The sequence below is a fragment of the Hippoglossus hippoglossus genome, chromosome 16 (assembly GCF_009819705.1).
Source record: "Hippoglossus hippoglossus isolate fHipHip1 chromosome 16, fHipHip1.pri, whole genome shotgun sequence".
NCBI lineage: Eukaryota > Metazoa > Chordata > Actinopteri > Pleuronectiformes > Pleuronectidae > Hippoglossus > Hippoglossus hippoglossus.
Window position 1 is genome coordinate 9,635,788 of NC_047166.1, and position 18,602 is coordinate 9,654,389.

The window sequence follows — 18,602 nt, forward strand, 5'->3', positions numbered from 1 at the left end:
ACCTTCAATGACAAGCTGAGATAATGGAAATGCAGCAATGCAGCAAAACCTTAACTGTTTTAACAGATTAGACAAGATAAACCAAATGCATCCCACAGAATATCCGAATGAAGATGGAGGATTTGGATGTGTATTCAGATCTGTCAGTTACTTGCAAATTTATTCATGGGTCTTGAGGTCGTTGGGATGGATGAGTGAACATGTTGGTGCAGATCTGGATCTAGTGGATTTTAAGTAATTTCATGGGGGGGGGGGGGGGGGGTCGTGTTTTTCAAGCTGTTGTATGGTTACAAACAGAAACATGCAACTACCACCACTGAGAAGGGAGTCATAAAGTAAAGGTATAAATGACTGACATCTTTCACTGATTCAGATGAACATTGAGATGCTTCCAGATCTATCAGTTTTATTGACAAATAATTCATAATCCAACAAAAATCTGGCATATTTTAAATATAGAACTATTATCTATGTGTGCGTAGTACCATAATAATCCACCGTAGTTGGAGCGCTGTTGGCGATTCACTTAGGGTTTCCGCCGTACGGATTGTACGTACGCAAATGGCGTAGGTCGACACACTGAAAATGTATAACGTGACCACAAAGCGGAGCACCTTTGTTTGCAGAATCCCTCTTTCTACGCAAGAAACGACTCTGTGGTCATTTCACCAAAACGTGCTGAGGCTGCACGGACACAACCACCGACACAGACTCGTACAGTTTGGATTCACCATCTTTCAGCGCATTGTCAGCTGGGTTAACGCAGGAGGTAAGAGGGGCAAGGGGCGTTTTCAGCGTAGAAACGAGGGGTCCACATGTGTCAGGGGATCGCAGCACGTCGTGATCTTCTTACAAGGATCGGAACCAGGTCGTTGGCTTTTCGGACTTTAGCTCTGGTGATCGTCAGGATGGAAATCTAATTGTGCAAACACAGAAGCGAGGCGACACATGCATGCAACAAATCCTCCATAATCCCCATCTGTCTGTGTTGTTTTGTGGCCAGTGTGGGTGTGATGCCTCTGCACACTACTACTGACTCACTGGATGTGGAGTCCACTGCATTGCATAATAAGATTTGCCAATGTTGTAAAAACCCTGGCATCACAGTGTCACTTTATCTGCATGATTTTTTTGTATCAAACATCCCAGAGCTGTATTTTATACGTATAAATATAAACAATGGCATCCTCTTGTCCATTTACTTTTCTCCTGTGATTGCAGGTTCCCTGTGCACACGGTGTGGATGTTGGCGTTTGCACCACACTGTGTGTAGAGGACCACAGGCCGGTCTCAACATGGTGAGGCTGGAGCTGGATAAGATGGCGATGAGGAGGATGAAGGAGGACGACATTGAGACGATCAAGGCCCTCATCAAGGTTCGTACAACGTATTCAGATCAGGCTTTTGGGACACGTTCATTTCATCTGAATTGATTGGAAATGAACGTGTGTCCTTTGGGGCTTTGTGTACAGTGGCCGAGAGAGCTCAAATTAAGAAAACACAGGCAAATGGAAAAAAACAACTTCAATTTGACGACACATGCGCTGCAAAAAGTCACAACACATGCAAATACAGAAACGTGCTGCCAATTGCGAAAACGACACCTGAAATGTTTCCAGGGGAGCCAAAAAACTGGTGGAAGCTGGTTGTAGTTCAACGCTTTGTATTTTTATTTATTACATTTTTTAACTTGCGTCAATTTGTCTTTCCAGGAGGGCTGCGAGGGCACAGAAAACCGTCTCATCCTCCACGTCCTCACTCGTCCGCTCTGCCTCTTCGTCTTGGCCATTTTCTCCTCAATCCTGCGCTGCATCGTCCACTCCTTTATCCTGGCCCTCGCTATTCCCGTCTTCCTGCTAATTATCTTTCTCAAAATCAGCATGCCACGGTCCACAGGGGTTCTGGGCAGCAGCCGCCCCTCCTGGGACTATGTGGGCAGCAGCTACCGGGGGGTGCAGGACGAGACGCTGCAGAATCCCTATTGTAGGATCAGCGGCAAAACAACACTGACAAAAAAGGTGAGTGTGCTGGTTTGCCGGGGATGTTTTTTTTTTTTATGTTTAAGGTCACGCTTAATTGTTGTGAGCATTTGTTGCAGCCTTATAATAAAATTTCTGTTCTTCAGCCAAGATCCAGAATCGGATCCAAAGACAAGGACAAGGAAAAGGACAAGGACAAGGAGGTGTCAACAGAGAAGGTCACACCAGAGCGGGAGCAGGCAGCAGGACAGGTCTGGATGGCGGAATGCGATGGCGAGATCCTGGGCTGCATCTTCCGGGAGAGTGAGACGCGAGCAGGCATCAGGAGGATCTGCAGGGTGGTGACAGGCTGCTGGTACCGCAGGGAGGGCCTGGGTCGGCTGCTTGTCCAGAGTCTGGAGCAGAGAGAGAGGGCGACTGGAGCGCACAGAGTCTATACACATGTCCCCTACCCCTCTCAGCTGGGGGAGGTTTTCTTCAAGAAACTGGGTTATCACCAGCTCGGGGAGGGGGCTGATGAAGAAGACGAGGAGGAGATGAAGCTGGAGAAGCCGGAGAGAGGCTTTATGGGATACCCCCTCACTAAGGTGTTTTACAAAGACCTGTGATTGACTCATGAAGTGAAAGAAGAGGCCATGAGCGTGAAGACGAGAAAACATGAGCGCAAGCTGTGGATCTCTGCTGTGTCATGTTTGGATTTTTGTTTAAGTTAATAATTTATTGTGTATTTGTGTTATTTATGCCCGTATTTATTTACTGTTTGTGTTGCTGTTCTATTTGTGCGTTTGTTACAAGTATATTTGACCTTTTTTTGTTTTCATCATCGAAAGCACAATTTGTCCATTTTAACAAAACAAATTATTATTTAAGAATTCAAAGATGACATCGTGATGCCTCAGGTCTGCTGTTCTCCATCATGAAGTGAAATATTTATGTAAAATGTCGGCAGAGAAAATGTTTTATTGTCCAGCTCATGGTAAATGAACAGAATTGCAGGTGTTTCTTTGTGTGTGAAACCTGACAGATGTGTAGGAGGATGCACTGTTACTGTATAGGAAGTGTGTGTGTGTGTGTGTGTGTGGTTTTTAAGAACCTGCAGAATTTGTCTATGGCTGCCGCTGCTCTCCCTCATGTACAGTATATGACTCTGCAAAAACAGCTCCCTTTCATTTAGATTTTCTTTGTTATATTTTATCATTTAATTACCAGGAATATCAGTGACTGAGAATTTCAGATTCGGCATTCATTCATGCTGAACATGACAGTATATGTGTCAGCCGTTAAGAAAATATGTTATTGCTGAAACATTTGAATAACTGATTGGGTTTGAAATTTCCTTTAGCATTTTTATTTCCCTTATATTATTTGTCAAAATAAGAGACATTTTATGGTTCTCTCATGAATGTGTTTTTATATCACTGTAAACTTTATGGTTGGACGTGTTTCACACAGAATAAACAATCTTAGGGAATCATTTTGGGCTCTTCTGATAGATATTAAACTAACTGATTAACATCATAGATTAAATAAAATGACAGTAAATGTGTTTTGTGTTTTACAAAATCACACCTACTCAAATCCACTCTGCTATTAGTGTCTCAAAACTCATTTGCACAGCACTTAAAAGCTGTGCAGGGGTATTCTGACTCAAGAACGTGTGTGGTTTGCAGGTAAATGGCACTTTATGTATCTAAGTGGTGGGGAAATCCACACAGCCTGAGTCTGAGGCTAACCTTGATATGGTTAGCAGCCCTCGCGCCTGCATTACAAATCTACCCAGCTGCAAACCTCAGCCGATGTCAGTGTAGCGTCAACGTGCCGCAGATAAACACCACAGGATGTTTGTACACTGTTAAAGTGTTTGGGAATGGAGGCATATCTCACCTGATGTGAAGACAAATAGAAGCTTCTACTTTACTGCTGAAACTCCTGATCGTGCAAAGCTGTAGTGGAAAATCACTGTCCTCTAATTAACTTGGATGAAAAAGCTGAGCTGTAACACATCAGTGCTGTTACATGCACAACTAAGTGTGTGGTCAGGCCCTTTTCAACTTGTAAAAGCTGTATTTATACTTGTGACACTTCTTGGTCATCACCAGGTTGTTTCTTCATGAGCAGACACCTGTTAGCCTCGACCCGCCCGATCTGTGGCTATTATTGTTGTCAGGAAACAGATGTGAGTTCACACACTGGAAAGAAAGTCTGTTTGTGACTGTGGTCTTGTGTGTCTGCACGTTATGGCTGTGTGTGTGTGTGTGTGTGTGTGTGCGCGCGTGTGTGCAGGGTGTGGGCGGGTGGGTTTCGGAAAGTATGACTTGGCATTTCCTACACCCGGTTTCTGCCCCTGACTACGGGTTAAATGCACAGCCATGTCTGGCCATACCGAACTGCACCACACACGCACAGTGCACAAGAGGGCTGGTAGTGCACGTGAGTGTCCATGTGTGACTGTGAGATGACCTTGGTCAGCTGTGGTCAAACCCAGAGAGTTGGGTGGGAAGTGGTTTCATATAGTTTGGCATTTGATCAGCCTCTTGAAGTCGGGAAAAGACATGCACACGAGATCAAATGTGCAGAGACATTAGGCTCCGTGCACTGTCAGAGTAATGCAATATGATGTGAGGTTGTTCTGGGCATACAGACACACACACACAATCATAGGATGAATTAAATGAATTTGTTCCAGATGATGAACAACATATAGACTGTGTTAATGGCATGCTCGTACAGATGGCTAACGCACATGTAGCACAAACACGCACAGATGAGCTCCAAAAACAGCCACCCTGGGAAACGGTGAATTCCCCAAACCACAGAGTGCATGAGAGGGTGAGGGGAGTCATGGGAAAGCAGAGTGCCTGCATGCAGTACCACTGAGTGAGTAGACTGGGCCAGAGCTAAAACAGACAGAGAGAAGAAAAGGACAAGAGAAAAAGAATAGACATCCTCATTTGGCGAGGGCGGATGACAGCATCTGATGGTTCAAAGGCTCATGAGTGAGATTTATCCACACACTGTGGTCGGTCAGCTGGCCGGACAGCCGAACAGACACGTAAGGCGAGGGAGGTCGATGACAGTTCTACTCCCCGCCTGACACAGTTTGGGAAAACCCAGATCAGAGGACAAAGTAGGTGTCAGGGCCTCCGAGGTCTGGGAACGCCTATGGCTCCACCAGACCCTGAGGCCCGGAGAAGTGGGGAGCTTGATAGGTGAGGAGGGTGAATGAGCAGGAAGGTGCAGTGCTTCTCCCTCTACATCAATGTAAGGAGAAGAGCTGTGAGTTCATTCTTCATGATGTGGGAAAACTACAGTGACCAGTGACTGGATGAGACTCAAGTGTTTGGAAAGTTTCAGCCAGTTTGGTGACGTCTGTGAAAAACTCCAAAGGTTACAAATCACGTCAAGCGCTCCTCTAACGTGTGGTCACTCCGATTGTTGTGCAAAATCTGTGTTGTGCAACGTTTCTAACCAATAAAATTCCTTTAATGCCTTCAACCAAAAGAATGGTTTCACTTTAGCCATTATGTAAACGAATGGTAATTCAAAAAAGAAAGGACATTAAAAACCACAGCGTCCTTAAAAATAATCACTGAAAGATGAGTAATTCATTTGTAGCCTTAATTGTTTGCAGCGAGACGATGCAATCTATCATGTCTCTTCTATCACGCCCCTGAACTTACTTTTAAAAATCAATCTGTCCAACCAGAAGCTGCTCTTTTGTGTGCAGGATGTTTATGTTTAGAGGTATATGTTTTCAGTTCCCTCCTTTTAACCCCTCCATCACACACACACACACACACACACACACACACACACACACACACACACACACACACACACACACACACACACACACACACACACACACACACACACACACACACACACACACACATTCATTATTTTTCATTTACCTCCATTTACGACTGGGAGAGCGAGGCGCGTCTTTCAAAATGATTACAAAGTTAGACAGGTGAGTAATAATGACAACTTTCTATTTATACGTTGCATATGCATTTCTGTTTGATGCATGTTTATACAGACTGCACATGCATACTTATTTAAAAAATATAATTATATAGTGAATACGTTTTTATGAATACTTTTGCCTTTGATTCTAATATCAGGTAATCTGCAGTGGAAATATGTTTCTAAGAAATCACAGTAACTTATGGTACTACAAGTATTAATGAAGGTTTCCGTAGTAATTAACTGTCCCGGTTTCACTCCAAGTTGTGAAAGTGAGAGCGAGAGCAGTGAATGTGAATCGTCCTCTGACTGTCCATCACTTACGTCTGGTTAACCACAGGTTTTACATGTGTCTATTGTGCTAACTTACTGAATTAAAACTTGATTTCATGTGTGAGTCATCTGAATAGCAATGTGTTAGGGGGATAACTCAACGGGTTCCCTAATTACATTTGTCTCCGTGTTTCCTGGCACAAAATGACACGTCTCTGTTAAGTACAACTGAATTTATCTTCAGCTAAAGATGATGGCATTTTGATAATGGTTATTTTTTGTCAAATTTGACTTTAAATATATAATAAAGTAAGCTCTTCTATCTGTTTATATAACCAACACTTTCACTCTTAGAAATAGAAGTGCTAACTAACCACCATGCACTGCTGTGCACCATGTCTCTTTTTGTCTCAGTGTGCTTTTGCAGCCCAAAAAGTTCATCTTTCATTATAAGAATATGCGCTGGGCAAGGGGCCGGCATGAGACCTACCTCTGCTTCGTAGTGAAGAGGCGAGTGGGCCCAGACTCCATGACCTTTGACTTTGGACACCTCCGCAATCGCAGTGGCTGCCATGTAGAGGTAAATACTGTGGGTGAAAATCTGTGGAGCATATCCTGTAAAGTGGTCCTGTTACGGGGAGGGGCTGAAAATAACAAATGAAAGTAAAGAATAATTATACTCCCCATTATCTTCTCCGCTTTCTCCAAAGATGCTGTTTCTGCGCTACCTGGGAGTCCTGTGCCCTGGTCTGTGGGGGTGTGGAGCTGCTGGAGAGAAGAGGCTCAGTTACTCCATCACCTGGTTCTGCTCCTGGTCTCCCTGTGCCAACTGCTCCACCAGACTGGCCCAGTTACTCAGCCAGACGCCCAACCTCCGCCTCAGGATCTTCGTCTCACGCCTTTACTTCTGTGACTTGGAAGACAGTAAAGAAAGAGAGGGCCTGAGAATGCTGAAAAAAGCTGGAGTGCAGATCACAGTCATGACTTACAAAGGTGGAGGAATAAAGACAAACCAGATTGAACCAGCCAAATTCACTTAAAATGCAACTTTTCCTTCACTTTATGGATGTTGTCTGTGGCAATGTTTGTTTTCTTTCTCTCCAGACTACTTCTATTGCTGGCAAACCTTTGTGGCTCGTAGGCTGAGCAGCTTCAAGGCCTGGGACGAGCTGCACCAAAACTCTGTTCGCCTCACCAGAAAACTTCACCGCATCCTCGAGGTGGAAGAGTTACCATCCTGCATTTTTCTTTAGGTCAAATGAGTAATGATGCGCTTAAAATTCTAATGAGGTTTCTTATTTTCTTTCTCAGCCATTTGAAACAGAAGATTTCAGAGATGCCTTCAAACTGCTCGGCCTGTGAAACATACTTGACGTGACTTCCTGTTACCATGTGACCAAGTCTACTGTCGTGTCTATAGAGAAAACACATGGTCCATCACTACAACAACTAAACTGAGATTGTTTGTTTACTGAGAAAATTGTGGCAAGGCTTTTAACATTGGGCAGCTTCTGCTTGTAGTTTCTGTAGCATTATTGTCATGCGAAATAAAAAAATATACAATGAAATATTGTCTTGTGTTACTGTTGATGTTCCATCACCACTGACGAGTAGCAGACTTCAATAACTTCACAAAGCATTGAATTACAGCCAGGTCCATCCCTTCACTATTAGCAGCGCATTCCTGTATTTTCTAGTGTTTCTAGCTCTCCTGGCCACCATACCTAAGGGGTCATGTGGGGACAAAGAAAATCAAAAGCTTGCTGGAATATTTATATTTGAATGTTTTATCTCAAATCAAATGACTAATTTCATCTTTTGTAACAATTATAGCCAAAACATGCCATTTTTAACTGGTTTTAAAGCTGAATTTGATTCATGACTCGTGACCTCCCAATGGCTGCCTTCACCTCACCCTGTCCTTCCAAACATGAAAGAGAACCTTTGTAAACCTTCAGTTGTCATAAAAACTCAAAAGATGTTTAGTTTGTCCAGTCTGGGCTACTGTAAAAAAACATGGCGGCCTCCGTAGAGAGGACTCACTCCTGATGTAAATATAAAGTATTTAAATATTAAAGGGACCATTTTAGGGTAAAGAAACAATTTCTACAATTTTTTTTTACACACTAGTGAAAACAATGATTATTTTAGATCAATTTTCTGCCGATAGATCCTTTTCACCTAAATCTCACACACTGAACCAAGCGCATCACTGGATCTGCAGCCTGGTTGTGCGCGCGCACATCGAGTATTACGGTCTCGGGGCCGCTCACGCCGCACGGACGCGCCGCTCCCCGTCACCAGCAGCAGCAGCGGCCGCACACACACCGACTGAGTCAAGATGGCGACCGAGGGTCAGAGCGAGTACGAGTCCGTCCTCTGTGTCAAACCCGAAGTCAACGTCTACCGGATCCCACCGAGGGCATCGAACCGGGCCATCAGGTGAGGCTGCGGGCCGGGGGGTGCCGGTGGGAGGGCGGCGGCCTGATGGGGGGGGGGAGCGTCCTCGCCCAGCATCCGGGAGATGGGAGCCGTCATCCCGGCGACTTACCTCCCGAGCTCATCCCCTAATCACGCAGCCTCACGCGACGGGCTGCTAGTGAGCTGGAGGTTTTTACTGTGTTTACAAGGTCACGGTGGGAAACAGGCGAGTCACTGCGGGATGGGTGGGGGGGGGGGTGATGCACCTGCAGCTGCACCTGCACCACCGGGGCCGAGGATCCGCTGCATCCGCGTCACTGTCCCTGTGTTTACGTGCCTCCGTCCAATAGCACACGATATCCACGATATTTTACAGGGAATCTCCCTTTATTTTTTTAGCCGTAGAGTCTCATCGGCTGCAGGTAGAGATTCCCTTGCAGCTGCCTTGCTCAAGGGCCCTTCAGCAGGGTTGATGGTGCCTCGGGCCCAGAGGTGGACATGCACGCTCCAATTGGGAAAAACAGTATTGTTGTGGGTTATTTTTTTTTTGCTGCTGTGTGCTTTCCCCATTTTGTTTTGATGAAGTGACCATGATGCGGGAGATGTGTTTATTTGGCGTTGGGATTGTTTTGCCCTCCTCTCATTGGCTGCTCCGTCCTGCAGCTGCATGGGAGCGGACATCACTCAAACCAAACAGTAGCCCAGCCCCCCAGGACCAGACACACGATTGGTTAACCAGTGACCATATGTACAGTGGGTAAGGTCGATGATGTAATATTTCGGCCTCAGGTCTCGGTGGAAGGCCCGTCTGACGCGTTAGTCACGTTTTGTTCACCCAGGGGTAAGAGAACAGTGTGAGGACGAATCATAACAATCACACACACCGACACGCACATGCACGCAAACCATAAATTCCCCTTCCTGCTTCCTGTTTTTCTTGCCTCGCCATGTCCGCATCAATCCAAATAAGCTGCTGTCACCAACTCACCTACACCACACCGTCCCCCTGAATGCCATTGTGTGTGTGCGTGTGTGTGTGTGTGTGTGTGTGTTTATATGTGTGTGTTTACGTGTGTCCCAGGGCTGCCGATTGGAAGCTGGATGCCCCCGACTGGACGGGACGCATGCGTGTGACGGCCCGCGGCAAACTGGCCTTCGTGAAACTGGAAGACAAAATCTCTGGTGAGAGGCGCAGACAGGACAGGGCCGTTGTTTACTGGCACTGCCGCTGTTGTAAATCATTTCACTGTGTAGTCTCCTCTGGTCGCCATCGCTCCCTCTCTCTGTTACTCATCTCTTCCAAGGTGACCCAGCCCACATCCAAGCATGCGATTCCTTTTTAAAGCAAGCGGGACGATCATCTCTCTCTCTCTGTCTCTGTTGGAGCATCGGGGACTGAACATGCTTGTTTTCCTGCGTAACCCTTATTTTTAATGGGATTCTCATATCGGAAGATTGATCCATTTTGCAGAATCCACCAAAAAACACACCATTTCTGCTCCTATTTTAAATCTTAAGCTGCAAATGTTTCTTCAGGATCCCAATTCCCTCAAAATAGATCAATCAAATATTAGTCTGTCTTTTCATGTGTTCTCCAGGGGAATTGTTTGCCCAGGCACCAGTGGAGGAGTTCCCTGGGATCACAGTGGAAACAGTCAGTGACTCAAGTCGTTATTTCGTGCTCCGCATCCAAGATGACAATGGTGGGTGAAGTGTTTGTTGCTCAGCCATAAATATTTTGTAATCTTTAGAGGATAGCGTGTTTGAATGGTTTGGTCCAGGGGCAGAGAAGCACCATCGTTTTGCTGAGCACCAAATCATGGGAAATGTTTATTGTAGTGGACATACTATCGTGAGAAACTGTTAGGATTGGTTTCTTCTTGTTTGTGCCACCATGCAGCTCTAACCCCTTGTTTGTCGTCTTCCTTTCAGGCCGCAGTGCATTCATAGGCATCGGATTTGGAGACCGAGGCGACGCCTTTGACTTTAACGTTGCACTTCAGGACCACTTTAAGTACGCAGCTGCTCCACAGCGTGTCGTGAATCACAACTCCTTCAGCAGTGTCTATGTCTACTTTTATATCCATCTTTGATCTTTTTGCATGTCTGCACTTCTCCCTGGTTTCCTCCAGGTGGGTGAAACAGGAAGATGAGTTCACCAAGCAGGCGCAGGCTCCAGACACCACTCCCAAACTGGACCTGGGCTTCAAAGAGGGACAGACCATTACTCTCAATATTGGGGTGACTTTATTTGTATATAACCTAATGGTTGGACATTAGCGTGAAGTGTACCTTTGTTAAACTTTGTTGCTTTTGATGAGTGAACCTCCAAAGCTTTAACTAATACAACCATGCTTATTGACAGTTGAGAATGAATTGATAATAAGGTTCTAAATTTGACTTTAAAAAACATTTTAGCATCTGTTGTATTCTATCCTAAGTGCTAACCCCACACACGCTCACCCACTTGTGTTTCTTATACTTTCTTCAGCAATCCAAAAAGAGGGACAGGTCTCGTCCGCAGAGTTCAGGCGGCTTCGGGCTCCTTCCACCTCCACCCGGGGGAAAGCTAGCACCACCCCCTGCATCGAGATCCACCAATCACAACACACAAGAGTCTGCAGGCGTAAGTGACATGGGTAGGTAATTATATCCCAAGAGAATGGAAACATGAAGGGGTCACGCACCTAATCACACGCTGTCTAGTGCTCAGAAATAGTGAATCCAAATTAAACAGGAGCTTTTGCAGGGGAGGTAGGAAACCAAAAGATTCCTGATAGCTTGTGACAAATAATACATGCGTGTCAAGACCACAGATCATCATCAGGATCATGTCAAATTGAAGTCATAGTTTTGCCCACACATCCATCGGTAAAAGACCTGAGTGCACCGCTGGGAGTAGCTCAGCCCGGTCTTAACTCAGCGGTAAGCGTTAAACGTTATTACCCCAATATCTCACTGTTTTACTGCCATGTTTGAGCTGCAGGTTGTTGTAGCTTGAACCAACCGTGTCATTTACAGTGGGGCATGAAATGTGACCTGACTCTGGCACCTCAGAAGTCCTATTGAATGAAAGCTTGTTGACACGGTGAATATGAAGCAGAGGAAAAGTTACTTCTTTGATGAAACGTTTTATTTCCTTGGCCTCGTTGGGGTCAGTTGTAAAGCTGTTTCCGACGGAGCGATTGTAACCACAGTCTTTACAACAAAGGTGGTGAGTGCAGTGTTAGGAAGACCATGTCACATAGACTCCTGTTGTAAAACACAGTCCCAAACTTCCCTTTAAAAAGACTGTTACCTCGTTTCTCCCTGGTCCTGTGCAGTAGAGATACTTTTACACATCATGTTGATTTATCTTCTTAAACTAAAAATGGTCGTATCTCTACTTGTATCTAGCTGTGCACAGTGTTTCGGTTTTCTTTGCTGAGGTTTGTAGATGCATATCTGAGAGATTCCTGCAGCCATCTGAATACAAAGGAGGTGAATTTTGGTTCAATGCTCAAAGCATTGAAAAGCATTTATTAAATTCAGCAGTAATTTCTCTTTGCACGGATAACGTCCTGATTTCAGGATGTAACATGGGCTTTTTTTTAATGCCCAGCTAGATGTCGCAGAGGTAATATATAAGATCCACAGGTTTTATATTTGGATTTTTTTCCAAATACATTTCTGACTTCAAATGAGGTGTTAAAAAGAGACATTTCTTTATTAAACCTAAAAACGCTGCATTTGTTTATAAACGAATAGGAATAATAACTATTAACTACTACTAACTAGGTGGATTAATGTCTCTGTTTTGTTTTATTTTCTAACCACCAGGTTTCTTGCTAGACCTGGACTCCAGTAACTCCAACTCAACTTGGGTGGAGCCACCACCCAACCCGACCTCCACATCCAGCTCTGACTTGTGGGGAGACTTTGACTCCGTATCCCCGAAGTGAGGAGATATTCGCTCGTTCTTTTTCTCCCTCTAACTGTAACGCTCTGTAAATTTATGCAGCAGTTTTTGCAACTTCGTTTCCCCCCGTTATTTGGGGGCAACCCCTCTGTCCGTCTTTATTTCCATTCAGTTTCTCAAAGCCTTGGTTTAGCCTGAGATACACCCGGACCTCAAAGCACATTTAGACGATTGGTCACCTTGCAAACAACTTCCATCGTCCTTGTTGGGGCTCGTCTCTCCTCGCTCTGTCTGTGTATTCAGTCTCGCTCTCTAGTTTCATTTAGATTTCTGCCTTTGCCCTTTTCCTAACAGTGTTTTATTTGCTCATTTCTATGGTAAAGTATACACAATAGAAATAAGATGAAGGGAGACATAATCAGAAAAAGATCTGATAATGAATACTAATAAAATACAATAATGAATGAATTTTATGTACAGAGATAATTTATTTTAAATGTATATATTGTCAGTAGTTGTAAGTATTGCCATTTGTGTCGTCAACTGTCTGTAGTGTAGCTTCTCATCAAGTCTCCCGCAGTGGGACTGACTATATGCACTGACTGACAGTCCGGCCTGTCCCGGTAGTTACTAATGTATAGTCCATATTAAAGGCAGGGAATTATCTAATAATAGACTTAGCTTATTGTGAAGTTTACCACTAAATGATTTTACTTGAAGGAAACCTGAGTGGACGTGCTCTCTAGCACTCTCTGGTGGGCCTGTCTGGAGAAGATGCAGCTTCTGATCATTTCACTGGCGACGGGTTTTGTGTGAAAGGTTTTATCTGTAAAATCAGCACAGAGAGACGGGGAAGTGGAGATGTCGGCTGCGACAGGGTCTTAGCGAAGGAAAAGGAGGCATCAAGTGCTTTTATCTTTTGCCTCAAGCTGGAACAGAGATGATTTAGTCCATGTTATGTCATCTCCCCTCGGCACAGCTGTTAAAGCTGTGACTGGTGAGTCATCTGTGTCACGACCTCTTTCCTCCTCAATGAATAGGTCTGTGTTTCAGCACTGCCCCGAAGGGCTTTACCTCCTTCATTCTCCATGAGAAGGGGAGCAGGTTGTAGAGCTCAAGCGCAGCATGCTGCTCTGTACAAACAAGATTTAACTTCAGCCCCCGTGTTCAGATCTAATGCTATTAACGCTTCTCCGATGCAGACAAATGCAACGTGGGACCAAGTCAGTCGGTGTTCGATGCCGTGTTTTGCTGTGATATTGTTGTGTATCAAGAGATTGGATCATGTTACACTGATATCACACCCACACACACGTGTTGTGACAGGTGTGCAGTGACCAGTGGTGTGAAGATGGATGTTGACAGGAGCGCACAGAGAGTGTGTGAGTGCGAAGCCCTAACAGTGTTTGTCAGTGTTTGTTTACTGTTCAGATTATATGCATTTCTTCCAAACGTTATTTGTTATTCAAACTGTATATGTGTATGGAGATGTATATGGAATTGAATATGCAAAGAAAAACATAAAGGTATCACTTAATGACCATAACTTTTGTTTGTTGTTTTTATGTTTCCATGACGACCGGAGGCATTATGTTTGCTGGTCCGTGTGTCCCACTCTCATGAAACACGATATCTCAAGAACGCCTTGAGGGAATTTCTTCAAATTGGGTACAAACGTGCAGTAAGACTCAAAGATGATCAGATTAGAATTTGGAGACTGATCGTGAAAGATCGAGGTCACTCTGACCTTACAAACATGTGTTTGGTCTTGTGAATGCAACATTTCATCAACACCTTAAGGGAATTTCCTCAGTGGTGACCTGATTAGAGTTTGGTCAAGGTCAGTGTGACCCCAGAAAACCTGTTTCCCCTAATGAACACACTGATTTAAGTGCCTGGGACTCATGGGTTGAATTATTAGATTTGAGTGGTCAAAGGTCAAGGTCACTGTGTCCTCACAACATGTTTTTGTCCTCTTGAACATAAAATCTCACGTCTGCCTTTAAGGAATTTGTTCAAATCTTCACCAGCTGTCACTTGGACTCAAAGATGAACTGATGTCAGTGGCTCATGTGACTTTGGAAAAAAAATTATGTTGGCGGAAATTGCACTGGTGTACAGATGCACACAGTTGCAGGACAATACTTCTAATAATTTTTAAAATAGGAAAGAGTAATTAAACAAATAAACTAGTAAATCCAGTAGTAGTTATATTTTATTGGATACAACAGTGCACATAATACTTGATTGTCAACGAGTGCCCTACATTCCTCAACACAGTGGGTCTGTCTTTGTACCATGACTCAGTGCTGCTATAGGCCCATAACTACAGTACTTTAAATGGGTCGTAAACCATAGAAGACATGATCTGTGTCCAACAATACACAGATGAAACGAGCACACCTTCAATATTCACACACAATTAAAAGACTAATACATAAACATAGATGTGACTCAGCACGTGTGTGTTAGTTTGTGTGTGTGTGTGTGTGTGAGAGAGAGAGAGAGAGAGAGAGAGAGAGAGAGAGAGAGAGAGAGAGAGACCCCACAGGTGTTGAGCAGTGAATTTATGGTGTTATGGGCTGTTTTTATAACAACGCCCCTGGTTTGGGTCTCCAAGGGGCTCCATCCCCACCGGTGGTCACCTCGTCATCCCCCGCCTTGTTTGCCCAGGTTTTGGGGTTGCTACGGCGATTGCGACAGCGTTTCCTATGAGATGACCTCTCAAAGCGTCTGGGCCATCCGGACAACTCTCGGCACAGTTCAGCTGTAGAGTGCAAAAGACACGGAGAGATTTCTTATGAATGTACGATCGTGCACCCTGAGGCCACAGTGCTCGTCACGCATGGTGAGTCTCACCTTTCAGATACTCGTCCTGCTGGCACACGGTCCTCATGCAGATCTCTTTGTTGATGACGTACACACGAGGGAGGCTGCGTCACAAACAGGATAAAACATGAGTATTCTGCGTCTGACCTGGTGTCAAGTACACTGACTGTAAACTTGTATGATTGATCTTTCCTTGTGGTTAAGTACTTTTACACAAGTACTGTACACAGTTACAATTGAGAGGCACTTGTACTCAAAGTGTTAATACATTTTCAACTTGTGATTTTGTATAAGAAACCGCATCATCCTATAAAATACGACATTTTTAAACTGACCAGCAATAGAGAGAGTAGATTCAACAATAACATTCCGATAGTGTATGTACAGTATGCATCAGTTACATGTGTCCCAGGAGAAAGAGAGGGTCGTCCACTAATTAGAAGGTCGGTGGTTCGATCCCTGGCACCTCCAAGTGTCCTTTGACAAGATACTCAGCCTTAAATTGCCTCTAATGCCTGTTTCTATAGTGAATGAATGATGTGTGTGTGAATGGGTGAATGTGACTTGTACTGTAAAGCAGTTTGAGTGATCGATAAGACTGAGAAAGCTCAATTTAAAAACAATAGCATCTGTATTAATAAAACGCTGGCAGGATCCATTTTTTTCTGCATATTGAATCGTTCTATTATTAACACATTAATACTAATATATTTGACATGAATACAATTGTATGCAATGGAGCATTTTCACATTCTGGTGCAGTATCTCCACATAATTTGAGCGAAGGGTCTGAGAATCAGAGAAATAGTCCCTGGTACGTAAGTGTCAGCACAGTGGGACAACACAGTCTTTATTGTGCTCTTATAAAAACAGCTGGAAACACCTTGATTAAATAAGAGTATACTGTATTTGTGTAAACGGAAAATCTGCAGATCACCTGTTGAAACAAAGACCACCAATGCATCTCTTGACGGGCTTGTGAACCGAGTACATCCTGGTGCATGGATACATCTCCTCCCTACAATCTGCAGAAACAGGAGATCCGTTAAAAATCATAACAGCAACACAAACCACAGCAAAATCCTGCACTGGAGTGTTTGTGCCAGAAGCTGGTGAGGGCCTCCTGAGAGGCAGCGCAGAGGTCACTCACTGGCTGGCAGGACGCCACTGGGGGCCTCAGGGGGCACTAGAAACAAGCAGAGAAAACACACATGTTACCAGTGGCCCACGTCAATGACTCACAGACTGACACATGTCATATGCACCACAACTCGTCCCCCCGTCTAAACGTGCGACTGGTGCAGGAGCGGAGCATTACCAGACTGCTGGGCTCGGGCTACAGCTGTGAGCACTGTGGAACAGAAACCACATGAGGGGAGTGTTTCGCAGCACAAAAACAAACACGCAGCGACTCAACCGTAATTAAACAAGATGATTTGTGTGTTCTGTTTGGCGGCCGTTACCATGGAAACTGCAGAGGAGCAGGACCACTGGATGGCTGCCCATTCCTTCAACTTGTAAGGGGTGCGCTTTTACGAGCTGGAGGAAAGCGAGGAGGGAAAAGAGTCAGGATGATTTCACAGAGTGGAACTGTTCAATATTCTCTCGTTTGCTGTTTATGTTTCCTCTAATCCTCATGCATGTATAAATGCTCCCAACATTCCAGGTCACTGTAATGTTTTCCCTGCAGTTCTGCTCCAGCTAAGCACACAGAGAGCGCTGCTGTGTTTTGGGACAAGTTGTCATCGTGTATATAGAAGAGTGGCTGATGTCATGTAGCTGTGGAATAATATTTTCAACTGTACATTCTGGTAATTAGAGGTTTACATGGAGCGACTGGATTTAAAGTTTGCGACAAATCAGACACTTTGAAAACATTTGACTTTCTGCTCCTGGAAATGTGTTTTTCTTCCTCTCTCTCTCTCTCTCTCTCTCTCTCTCTCTCTCTCTCTCTCCTTCCCTCTCTCCACTCCCACCCTGCATCATTCCTCTTGTGATGTGTCAGTGTAACTTTGGAGTCCAAGACGTGAGTTCTCCGAAAAGAATGTGTTTTTTTTTTGTGTGCCCTGTTTGAGCAGCCCCTCAAACCCCTCCTCTGTTACAGACGCACATTCTTCTCCAGCTTTCCTTTCATAGAACACATTACTGCAATCCAAGCGTACGATCATCACCAGCCAGTGCAAGCATGACAGCTTTGTCACAAGCAGCAATAATCCCAGAGTCATGCATTTGCAATTAGTGGGAAATGAAATGCTGGATTGTCCTGGTTTGGCTCTGTTGGTTTGTTTGTGAGAGTGGCATATTTCCCACTGCTCACTGAACTGGCTGAACTCTGCATACCACCACACATCACATCAGAATAAAAATTAAAAGTGACTGAAGTGCGTTCACGCTTACAATTCATTTTTGCATCTAATCTGTAGATAATTACCAGTAAAACAACTAGTCCCTCATGTCAAAATCAGGTGAAAACGAAATATAATATATAACTTGTACTCACAACTTGTGGTGTCGTCCACAACTCGTTTAGTTTTATGAATCTTTTGTCTTTTCCTCTTTCCCCTCCTTCCCTCTCTTCCTCCCTCCTCCTCCTCCTCCTCCTCTTTCCCAGTACAAGTCCTCCTTCCGATCATCGTTTATTTGCTTTTTTTTTTTTTTCTTCTGACCATGTCTGCTGAAACAACCTGATGTCCTTTAATCTGAATTTTTCTTTTCTCTTCACATGCACCTTTATATTTGAGCCGACATTTTATTTGACACCAGTTTCAGTGCATGTTAGTGTTTCAAAACATCATCCACAAAGAAGCATCATCCATTCTAAACCTTACAGGACTCTGCAAACACGTTTCAGTCAATGTAATCTTCAGTTCCATATATTAAGATAACAGCAACATCAGCAACAAAAAAGGTCAGAAAATCTGATATTGTATGAATATATTATTATAGTGTGTGAGTGTGTAATTTATAACCCTCACCAATTTAATCTTATATCCAACCACTCAACAGTGGGCCTCAAATGTGACTTCTGCACTACTTAATATAACCAGCAGGTGGGGCAGTGCACACAGAGACTGATCCGTATCCCCAACAGACACAGAGAAATTGACGGACTTTATCAATTCAATCAATATTAATCAATTGACTTGATTGGCTTTGGTTTGCTCTCAGGCTCCTGTAAGGTGAGTTAGACAAATATGAATCATTTCAGTGCTAATACAAATACATTGGCCCAG

General features: G+C 44.2%; 4 protein-coding genes across 4 annotated transcripts; 3 read left to right on the forward strand and 1 right to left on the reverse strand.

Annotated features, from left to right (window-relative positions):
• The first annotated feature begins 585 nt into the window (after positions 1 to 585).
• Positions 586 to 3,060, forward strand: nat14 (N-acetyltransferase 14 (GCN5-related, putative)). The gene is made up of 4 exons (XM_034611387.1): positions 586 to 769; positions 1,222 to 1,376; positions 1,713 to 2,018; positions 2,126 to 3,060. The coding sequence occupies exons 1-4, from the start codon at positions 586 to 588 to the stop codon at positions 2,585 to 2,587; spliced, it is 1,107 nt and encodes a 368-aa protein (XP_034467278.1). The 3' UTR covers positions 2,588 to 3,060.
• A 6-nt stretch (positions 3,061 to 3,066) lies between these two features.
• On the forward strand, positions 3,067 to 7,714 carry aicda (activation-induced cytidine deaminase). The gene is made up of 5 exons (XM_034611389.1): positions 3,067 to 5,952; positions 6,636 to 6,801; positions 6,932 to 7,214; positions 7,326 to 7,441; positions 7,533 to 7,714. Exons 1-5 carry the CDS (start codon positions 5,708 to 5,710, stop codon positions 7,581 to 7,583), a joined length of 861 nt encoding a protein of 286 aa, XP_034467280.1. The 5' UTR covers positions 3,067 to 5,707; the 3' UTR covers positions 7,584 to 7,714.
• A 723-nt stretch (positions 7,715 to 8,437) lies between these two features.
• On the forward strand, positions 8,438 to 14,086 carry LOC117776957 (adaptin ear-binding coat-associated protein 1-like). Its single transcript, XM_034611390.1, has 7 exons — positions 8,438 to 8,663; positions 9,724 to 9,824; positions 10,241 to 10,345; positions 10,575 to 10,656; positions 10,775 to 10,883; positions 11,134 to 11,281; positions 12,462 to 14,086. The coding sequence occupies exons 1-7, from the start codon at positions 8,563 to 8,565 to the stop codon at positions 12,581 to 12,583; spliced, it is 768 nt and encodes a 255-aa protein (XP_034467281.1). The 5' UTR covers positions 8,438 to 8,562; the 3' UTR covers positions 12,584 to 14,086.
• Positions 14,087 to 14,739: 653 nt separating this feature from the next.
• Positions 14,740 to 17,990, reverse strand: mfap5 (microfibril associated protein 5). Its single transcript, XM_034611391.1, has 7 exons — positions 17,870 to 17,990; positions 16,833 to 16,908; positions 16,688 to 16,720; positions 16,520 to 16,555; positions 16,307 to 16,394; positions 15,400 to 15,473; positions 14,740 to 15,307 (listed from the first exon to the last, which is right to left on the reverse strand). The coding sequence occupies exons 2-7, from the start codon at positions 16,873 to 16,875 to the stop codon at positions 15,129 to 15,131; spliced, it is 453 nt and encodes a 150-aa protein (XP_034467282.1). The 5' UTR covers positions 16,876 to 16,908; positions 17,870 to 17,990; the 3' UTR covers positions 14,740 to 15,128.
• Positions 17,991 to 18,602: the final 612 nt, after the last annotated feature.